At 44.3% G+C, this 9,923-nt stretch overlaps 1 protein-coding gene across 1 annotated transcript in view; it reads left to right on the forward strand.

Annotated features, from left to right (window-relative positions):
- The window catches only part of PRKCB (protein kinase C beta), a 221,911-nt gene extending 220,088 nt beyond the window's left edge, over positions 1-1,823 (forward strand). The window contains exon 16 of the mRNA XM_065919292.1: positions 1,181-1,823. Coding sequence (XP_065775364.1) covers positions 1,181-1,333 — 153 coding nt within the window. The 3' untranslated portion in view covers positions 1,334-1,823. The remainder of the gene's footprint in view (positions 1-1,180) is intronic.
- Positions 1,824-9,923: the final 8,100 nt, after the last annotated feature.

Raw genomic sequence — 9,923 nt, forward strand, 5'->3', positions numbered from 1 at the left:
CAAACTAGCAAATCAGTCAGTTCTCTCCCTTCTTGACAATCTGACACCACTCTGGCTTCAGCCAGTACCAGTGAAACCCATGCGTTATCCTTGGTTGTCCTTGCAATACACCAGCCATCAAACTGTCCCCTAGTCAGAGGCTAAGATGAAGCATAACTGGGAATCGTGTGGTCAGGTAAAAGTCACTACCCCTCTGTGCAGTCTTGGGCAAGTCACTTTACCTTCCTGTGCCTCAGTTTTCTCATACGTCAGAACACTGGGGGCGAGGTGCTCTGCCTGCCCCCAGGTGGGTGGTGAGGATGGGGCGATCATAGACTGATAAAGACCCTGAAGAGGTGAGAGTATCATACAGGTGTGAGATCTTTTCATGAGCCCACACTCTGACATTCCCTGGTGAAACTTGGCCCAAACTATAGTTAGTAAACTGGGATTGATGTCCCCTCCGCGCACTCACCCCCCAAAAATGAAACTCCAGACTAACTAGGAGAATAGAATATTATAAGGCTGCCTTTCCAGACTGAGTTTGCTAGCCAGATGCATCATCATAAGATCTCTGATGATCATCAGAAGAACCTCTGTCTGATGAAGACTCAAATTCTAGTCTGTGGGTGGATTTCTGAGCATCCCTTCAAAGCCTCAATTGCACCAGGGAATGTGGGATGGATAGTGATCCCCTCCTTTTGTTTAGCAGTGATCTGATGTCCCCATTCTTGCCACTCTGCCTTCTGGGGATCTGAGTGGTTGTGAGCGCTTCTCCTTTTTAAAGAAAGAAGCCTCCTAGCCACAGGGGGCGCTCTTGAATGATTTTCTCCTGGACACTCTACCACATGACTATTTCTGTGACATTATGCCTTTTAAGAGGTAGTTTTCCAACTTATCCCAAAGCCGAAGAAAACAACACACACACACACCCCCCGTATTTTCTGGCAATCCTTAAAGAAAGTCAATGTCTCATTTCTTTTCTTAGAAAATGTCCACCAAGTTTTCTCTCCAGAAGCCAGCATTCGATGTGAAATGAAAGCCAGGGAATAGTACTGTAGTGCAGCTGCAAAAACCGGTCAGCACAGGGCTCCTCCCGACTCTGCCCATGAGACGTCATCAGCTTCCCGATAACTGGCATGTCTCGGTCACATTTCCGCCTCCTCATGCCATGTTAATGTGTTTGCTTTCCATTTGGCAGAGAGACAAGCGAGACACCTCCAATTTCGACAAAGAGTTCACCAGACAGCCTGTGGAACTCACGCCTACTGATAAACTCTTCATCATGAACTTGGACCAAAATGAATTTGCTGGCTTCTCCTATACTAACCCAGAGTTTGTCATTAATGTGTAGGTGAATGCAAACTCCATTGTAAGCCTGGAGTGTAAGACTTCAGGCCAAGTGTATGTATCAATTCTAGTCTTCCAGGATTCATGGTGCATATGCTGGCATTCCACACATGGAGAGCTTGTCCTAGAGGGCTTTTCTTTGTATGTGTAGCTTGCTAGTTTGTTTTCTACATCTGAAAATGTTTAGTTTAGAATAAGCGCTTTATCCAATATTAGAGGTACAATTTTCCAAACTTCCAGAAACTCATCAAACAAACAGACGATGTCAAAACTACTGTGTCTGATACCAAAATGCTTCAGTATTTGTAATTTTTAAAGTCAGAAGCTAATGTTCCTGGTAAAAGTTTTTACAGTTATTCTATAATATCCCCCTTGAATGCTAAGCATGACTGGTATTTTTAAAAATTGTGAGTAAGCTTTGCAGTTACTGTGAACTATTGTCTCTTGGAGGAAATTTTTTGTTTAAGAATTGATATGATTAAACTGAGTTAATATATGCCAACTCTTGTTTACATGTCTGCTTTTAAGTAGAGTCTGGTGCAGGGGTTACAAACTGGAAAGTCATAGCTGGATCCCATAGATGAGCTTTGTTTCACTTGCACAGAATTTCATTTAATTGAAATTGTTGTCAACATTAAAAAATGGAATTTTTATGTAGATTTCTGGGCTTTCACATTCAGTTGAAAAAAAATCAGAAGACTGACAGCACTGGGCCTACATTTCCATGTGGAAATAATTAAATAGAACTGAGAAATGGCTGTCTCTTTAAAAGCAATGCATCCTCTCATTTTACCACAGTCTCCACCACCCCCTATTGCCCTACACTCTCATCCACTTCCCCAGATGCTGTGGCCCTTTGAGGTAAAGATCTCTGCTGTTTGCCAGTCACAGGTTTCATGACCTTAATACTTTCCTGTGCCCATAATTAGGTTTTTTGCTCAGTCATCCAGTTGAGTGGTTGGTATGTAGTCAGTCCTCAAACACAAAGTACATGACACAGTTTCATGACAGAAGTCAACGGGGAGGTTGGCATCGGGACAGAAGACTTCTGTGGTCTGTGAGGATGTCCCCCGCATTTGTAAAACTGCTTACCTTCTAATATTTTCTCCTAGTTCCATATCTGCAGCAGACAAACAGGGGTTTGCCCTTTTCTCAACAGCCATACTTGTCCAAGGAATCCAGAAGAAGAGAGAAAAAAACAAGGGAGATTGCTTCTAAAAGGTGTTGGCATGATAAGGAGACCCTTTCTCTGAGATCAGAGTGGTGTGTTACTGAATCACTGGGTATGAGCCTGACACCTTCTCTGAATGAAATCAGGTTTCTGTTTTCTTTTTGAAAGCTGTAGTAATCCAATCGATAACACCTGCCTTTGAAGCTGCTAATGTCATGGGGTTGCAGAAAAGAACAGATCTGTTGCTGCAAGTTCATCATGACTCAACAGACTTTATTCTTCTCCTCCCTCCTTGGAAGACCCCACAGGAAGCGGGCATTCGGCAGATACAGTGAAACCACTGATTCTAATGTATTCTGCAGAATTTCAGGAGCTCTGCCAGTTACATTGGGTAAAGCCAACTTAAAGAAGAAACTGTGTGTTCAGTGCATCACATTCAGAAAACAAAAATATGTGAATTTCTATAGATGTGTGATGGCATGTTCCATTTAAGATGTTACAGAAGTTGCTATTGCTACTTCTGATTCCTCCCTATTTCTTGCCAGCCCTGCATATTTCCTCCCTCTGCTGGATATAAACCGGCCTTTCATTTCATAAATAATTGACCACAAGCTCTGAACCAGGCATAGTTCTGGGTGCTGGGGATATAGAGACCAACAAGACAGTTCAAGACTTTCTACACACAGGCATAAGAAGGCTGCAGAAATTCCAGCCTTTCATCTTCCTGGGATTACATCCAGTGAAATAAGGCTGGGAGCTCCTATAAGAGCCTTGCAGTTTCCTTTGAGTGGCTCTGCCTGGTCCCATGTACATCCTTGAACCAAGCCCTATATCTGGGGTGGAGAGAGGTCATGGGTAGGGTGTTTTGATTGGTCAAGCCTAAATTGTATTAGTTATCTACTGTTGTGTAACAAATTACCCCAAAACTTTGAAACAGCAAACATTCATTACACAAAATTCTTGTCTGTGGGCAAGAATCTGGTTGGTGTGGCCTCTTACAAGGTTGCAGTTAAGCTGTTGGTCAGGATTGCATTACGAATGAAGGCTCCAATGGGGGACATGGGATTCACTTCAAGCTTAATCTCACGATGCTGACACCCTCTGTTTCTAGCCAGATAAGCAGCTGGCTAGGAACTGTGTCTTTGGCTTCCCCAGGGAAAATGAATCAAGTGAGAGTCTAATCTGGAAGCCATCGAATCTCAGTGGCAACCCAGTCTCAGAAGTGACATCTCATCATACTACTGTTTTATGTTCTTTAGAAGCAAGTCAATAGACCCAGCCCATACTCTGAGGAGGGTCTTATACAAGGTGAGGGCTCCAGGAAGTGAGGAGCCCTGCCTCTAGGTGTCATCTTGGAGACTGCTGCCACATGCACCATGAGCTCCACCCCCAGCGCTATGGGTAGAGTGCCACCCAAACCACATTAACTGAGACTGGGCGAGGGACCTCTCTCTGGATAAAAATTTTGGAAGCTCTTCTTGGAACAAGGGGAATGTGTTCTGAGGAGACAAACTGCAATGGTGGATTCTCTGATGATTTGGAAATTTGGGGTAGCCCCAAAGATTCCTTAAGGTTGGTGATGTATGGGAGACTGGTCAACACTGAAGAAATTAAAGGAATGACTCACTTGTCATTGCATTTGGTCCACAGAGGTCCCCATTGCCAAGTTGCCCACCAAAGACAAGAGCATGAATTTGACCTTCAGATGAATTATAGTCTTGGCCTCCCAGGGACTCGAAATCCACCAAGAAGATGAGTTGGTGGAAACATACACATGATACAAGATCAATTATCTGAGTGACAAACCACTTCAACACTTAGTGTCTTTAAAAACAACAACAACAACAACAACCATTTGTTTAACTCACAGTGATGGTTTTTCTGGTCTGGCCATCCCAGCTTATCTCTGACGGACTTGTCTGTGATGTTCAGTCAGCTAGAAGGACAGCTGGTGACATAATGGTCTATGATGACCTCATTCACATATACAGCATTTGACAGATTGGCCATCTAGAGATGGCTCAGCTGGGATGGTTTGGTTTTGCTCCACATGCTCTGGTTACCCTCCAGCAGGGTAAGACATGGGGCTTCCCAGGTGGCTTAGTGGGTAAGGAATCTTCCTGCAGTGTAGGAGACGTGGGTTCGATCCCTGGGTCAGGAAGATCCCCTGGAGGAAGGCGTGGCAACCCACTCAAGTATTCTTGCTGGAGAATCCCATGGACAGAGGAGCCTGGCAGGCTACAGTCAATGGGCTTGCAGAAAGTCGGACATGACTGAAGTGACTTAACACACACACAGGGTAGAACATAGCCTTCCTCATACGGTGGTTCTGACGACCATTGAAGAGCAGCAGTGGGAAGCAAACCCCAGGGCACAAGCGCTTTATACGGCTCATCTTATGTCATGGTTGCTGCTTCTCCATAAGGGAAATTCAAGGGATGGAGAAATGGACTCTACTTTTGGATGGGAGGCACTATAAAAACACATTGCAAAGCCAAATAGAATGATGGGGAAATGTGTGGCCAACTTTATATCTACCGCAGAGTCCATCAGTGGCACCATTCGTGAACTTAGGGGGCTTCCAAGAGTTAAGATAGATGGGATCAAAAAATTTCCGGGAACATCTTGGGCTGCACCATGGTCAGGCACTTAGATCACCAGAAATCTCTCTTCAATCTCAACATACAGACACAGTGCCAGGGTTCAGGCTGGTTAATTGGATAATGAGTCAGCTTGAGAGCTGGTGCTATAGGTTCTTCATACCCATAAGGACAAAGTTCTGAAGTATTCACGTGTTACTCCTGCCTTGGTTTTTTTTCTCAAGTCACATACAAGCTGAGATGCTGGAGAAATCAGGGAGGAATGAAAAACAAGATAAATTATAACCAAATCTGGGACACCCAATCCACTACCACCTATCAATCTCTAGCTCTAAAAATCTGAAAGCCAAATAGCTCAGGTCTTGTATGTTTGCTGGTTTTGATGTGAAACTGCTTTGAGACACATAGAATTCTGCTGTCCATCACTTCCTAGACAAGCGATCCTGCTGCTAAGTTGCTTCAGTTGTGTCTGACTCCGTGTGGCTGTATGGACTGTGGCCCACCAGACTCCTCTGTCTGTGAGATTCTCCAGGCAGGAATGCTGGAGTGGGTTGCCATGCTCTCCTCCATGGAATCTTCCCATCCCAGGGATCAAACCCATGTCTCTTCTGTCTCTTACATCAGCAGGTGGGTTCTTTACCACTAGTGCCCCCTGGGAAGCCCAGACAAGCAATGGTGGTTCCAAAAGTGAATCCTGACTTCCCAAAACAGTAAGGGTTTGCAGTCTAGACATCTTACCCAATGACTGAACCACACTCAATCCATTATGGGTTTTGTCCCATAAAATGCTAGTCTTCCTAGCATATGGTCTGCCAATATCAGGCCAGATGTCAGGGTGAAAATACAGTGGTATTTGGACAAAAGATGCAAGAACATTCAATTCTGTTTTCAGCCAGTCTAAGAGAGAAATAAATGAATAGAAGAAAACGCCTAGTAGATGAAAAGTTGATCACTACTGGAAGATTTGACTTCATATCCCAATGTGGGATCCTAACCCTAAGGTGATTTGGATTGCGTGGAGAATTCCTCTCAGGTGGGTTGTGTTTTGTATCTATTGCTATCAACAAGTTACCCCAAACTTAACACTTAAGACACATTTGTGTGTGTGTGCTCAGTTGTGTCTGACTCTCTGTGACCCTTTGGACTGTAGAATGCCAGGATTCTCTGTCCATAGGATTTTTCAGGCAAGAATACTAGAGTGGGTTGCCATTTCCTCCTCCAGGGGAACTTCTCGACCCAAGGATCAAACCCACATCTCCTGTGTATCCTGCATTGCAGGCAAATTCTTTACCCATTGAACTATAAGGGAAGCCCATCTTTACTAGGTCACAATTTCTGTGGGTTGGGAGTTCAGGCACAGTTTAGTGGGGTTCTCTGCTTCAGAATGCCTTATAAGCTTCTGTCAAGGTACTGACGGGTGATGATCTTCCGTGAAGATTCAACTAGGGAAACATCCCCTTCTGAGCTTGCTTACATGGTTTTTGGCAAGATTCAGCTACTTGCAAGCTATCAGATTGATAACCTCAGTTCCTCACTTGCTCTTGGCTGGAGGCTGTCCTCAGTTCTTTGCCAAATGGGTCTTTCCAAAATGTTGGCTTGCTTTATCAAGGTGCATAAGCTAAGAAAGCAATATAGGAAGAATATCAGTAACAGGGAAGTTCCATTCTTTGGTAAATTAATCACACAAGTGATAGTACATCATTTGCTGTATTCTTCACTACAAACAAGTCATTAGATCCAGTCTACTCTTAAGGAGAAGAACATAAGGACATCCATGAGTGAGGCGGAGACCACTGGAAGTCATATCATATACTACCACATGAGTATAAAGAGTATCCTCTAATACAGCAGTTCCCAACCTTTTTGGTGCCATGGACTGGTTTAATGGAAGACAATTTTTTCACTGGCCCAGGGGTAGGGGATGGCTCTGAGATGTTTCAAGCACATTACATTATTGTACACTTTATTTCTGTTATTATTGCATCAGTTCCACATCAGGCAGAAGGTTGAGGACCCTTGCTGTAAGAGATGTAATATGGGGACTCATTGGAAAAGACCCTCATGCTGGGAAAGGTTGAAGGCAAAAGGAGAAGGAGGCAGCTGAGGATGAGATGGTTAGATAGCATCATAGACTCAATGGACAGGAATTTGAGCAAACTCCAGGAGGTAATGGAGGACAGAGGAGCCTGGCATGCTGCAATCCATGGAGTTGCAAAGAGTCAGACACGACTTAGCGACTGAACAAAAACAATGAAAGACAAAGTTGAGGAGGTCTTAGCACTGTGTCCAATGGATGTGCTCGATCTTGATCAACCAGACCAACCCCCTCCTTAGAGGTGCAGTGAGGGTGAGAAGCACTATGACTGTCCTTTCCCTGATCAGGGGTTTCTGAGCCGGTGTGGGTGGCCAGGCTGTTACCATTCATCTGAATGAATATTACTTTTTTTCTTGCATCAGAAGTTTTGAGTCCTTCATAAATAAAACATAAATCAGCACTTATTTAATCCCACAAAGTGGAAGCACCCTTAGTCTCAACATAGAGCCTCAGTTCAGTTCAGTAGCTCAGTCGTGTTCAACTCTTTGTGATGCCATGGACTGCAGCACGCCAGGCTTCTCTGTCCATCACCAACTTCCAGAACCTAATAAAAATCATGTCCGTCATGTCAGTGATGTTGTCCAACCATCTCATCCCCCGCCATACTCTTCTCTTCCTGCCTTCAATCTTCCCTCAGCATTAGGGTCTTTTCCAATGAGTCAGTTCTTCACATCAGTTGGCCAAAGTGTTGGAGTTTCAGCTTCAGTATCAGTCCTTCCAATGAATATTCAGGACTGATTTCCTTTAGGATGGACTGGTTGGATCTTTTGCAATCCAAGGGACTCTCAAGTGTGAAACAGATCGCCAGTCCAGGTTGGATGCATGAGACAAGTGCTCGGGGCTGGTGCACTGGGATGACCCAGAGGGATGGGATGGGGAGGGAGGTGGGAGGGGGGTTCAGGATGGGGAACACATGTAAATCCATGACTGATTCAGGTCAATGTATGGCAAAACCCACTAAAATATTGTAAAGTAATTAGCCTCCAACTAATAAAAATAAATGGAAAAAAAAATCTTCTCCAACACCACACTTCAAAAGCATCAATTCTTTAGCACTCAGTTTTCTTTATAGTCTAACTTTCACAGTCATACATGACCAATGGAAAAACCATAGCCTTGACTAGATGAATCTTTGTTGGCAAAGTAATGTCTCTGCTTTTAAATATGCTGTCTAGGTTGGTCATAGCTTTTCTTCCAAGGAGCAAGCGTCTTTTAATTTCATGGCTGAAGTCACCATCTGCAGTGATTTTGGAGCCCCCCCCAAAAAAGTCTCTCACTGTTTCCATTGTTTCCCCATCTATTTGCCATGAAGTGATGGGACCAGATGCCATGATCTTAGTTTTCTGAATGTTGCGTTAACCCAACTTTTTCACTCTCCTCTTTCACTTTCATCAAGAGGCTCTTTAGTTCTTCTTCAGTTTCTGCCATAAGGGTGGTGTCATCTGCATATCTGAGGTTATTGATACTATTCCTGGCAATCTTGATCGCAGCTTGTGCTTCATCCAGCCTGGCATTTCACATGGTGCACTCCGTATATAAGTTAAATAAGCAGGGTGACAATATATAGCCTTGACGTACTCGTGTAGTTTCCTAAACACAAGCAACATTGGATTCACATCTCTGCCCTAAACGGGCATCAGAAAGCTGAAAGGCACCATGGAACTTTAGTTTGAGGAGCTCCTGGGGATATTTGACCCCAAGATCATCTTCAGGAAATTCTACTAGCTGTAAGTGAACAGAGCCCAGGGGAAGGCTTAGAGGGAAAGAAGGTGAAATATTTTAAAATGTAATGTGAAGGGGGAGGAAACTCTGAATGGAGAGAGGAGCCAGCAGAAGAAACTCCCAGATCTCATCCTCCTCATCTCTTTGCTCAAACCTGGGCTTGAGGGTGAGCTTCTCATTATTATGCTTCAAAGGCTGAAACTATGTCAGGCAACCCATGACTGCAGAGAGAAATCATTAGACCTAAATATGAATGAATAGATTTCTTTCATTCATTCATCACACCTCTCTTTAGGACTCATGTCTCTTCCAGATAGGGAACAGTACCTGGGTCATCTTCTCATGCAGTCGATGCTCTGAGAGGGATACGTATTAAATACAGTGAATAACAGTGCTGATAGCCATCCCTTCTATGAAGAAAACAAAGCGGGGTGGTGGAAAGAGACTGGCAGGGGTGGGGATGACTGAGTCATTAGCTTCTTAGCCCAAACGCTCAGGGAAGACCTCCTTGGTAGTCTGAGGTCAGTGATAAGGATCCAGCAAAGCGTTCCAGACAGAAGGGACAGCAAGTGCCAGAGCATGAGACCTGGGCTTCCAAAGACCGGAAAGCAGCCCATGTCACCAGAGAAAGGCCAGACGGCAAAGTGGGAGAGATGAGACCAGAGAGCAAGGCAGGGGCCAGATCTTGTAGGTGTTAGTATATGGTGATGAGAAGTTTAACTTTGTTCTAAGTTCAGGGAGAATCCGTTGGACACTGTATTAGTTTCCTATTGCTGCTCTAACAAAGTGTTACAAATTGTGTGGCTTAAAACAACACCAATGTATGCTCTTGTAGTTTTGGAGGTCACAGGTCCAAAATCAGTCTCCCTGGACTAAAGCCAAGTTGTCCACAGAGCTGACAGCTTCTTCTAGGGGAGCATCTATTTCCTTGCCTTTTCCAGCTTCTCGGGTTCACCTGCGTCCTGTGGCCCGTGGCCTCTGTCACATCTTCAAAGCACATCACTCC

This window comes from Muntiacus reevesi, chromosome 2, assembly GCF_963930625.1.
Source record: "Muntiacus reevesi chromosome 2, mMunRee1.1, whole genome shotgun sequence".
NCBI classification, from domain to species: Eukaryota; Metazoa; Chordata; class Mammalia; order Artiodactyla; family Cervidae; genus Muntiacus; species Muntiacus reevesi.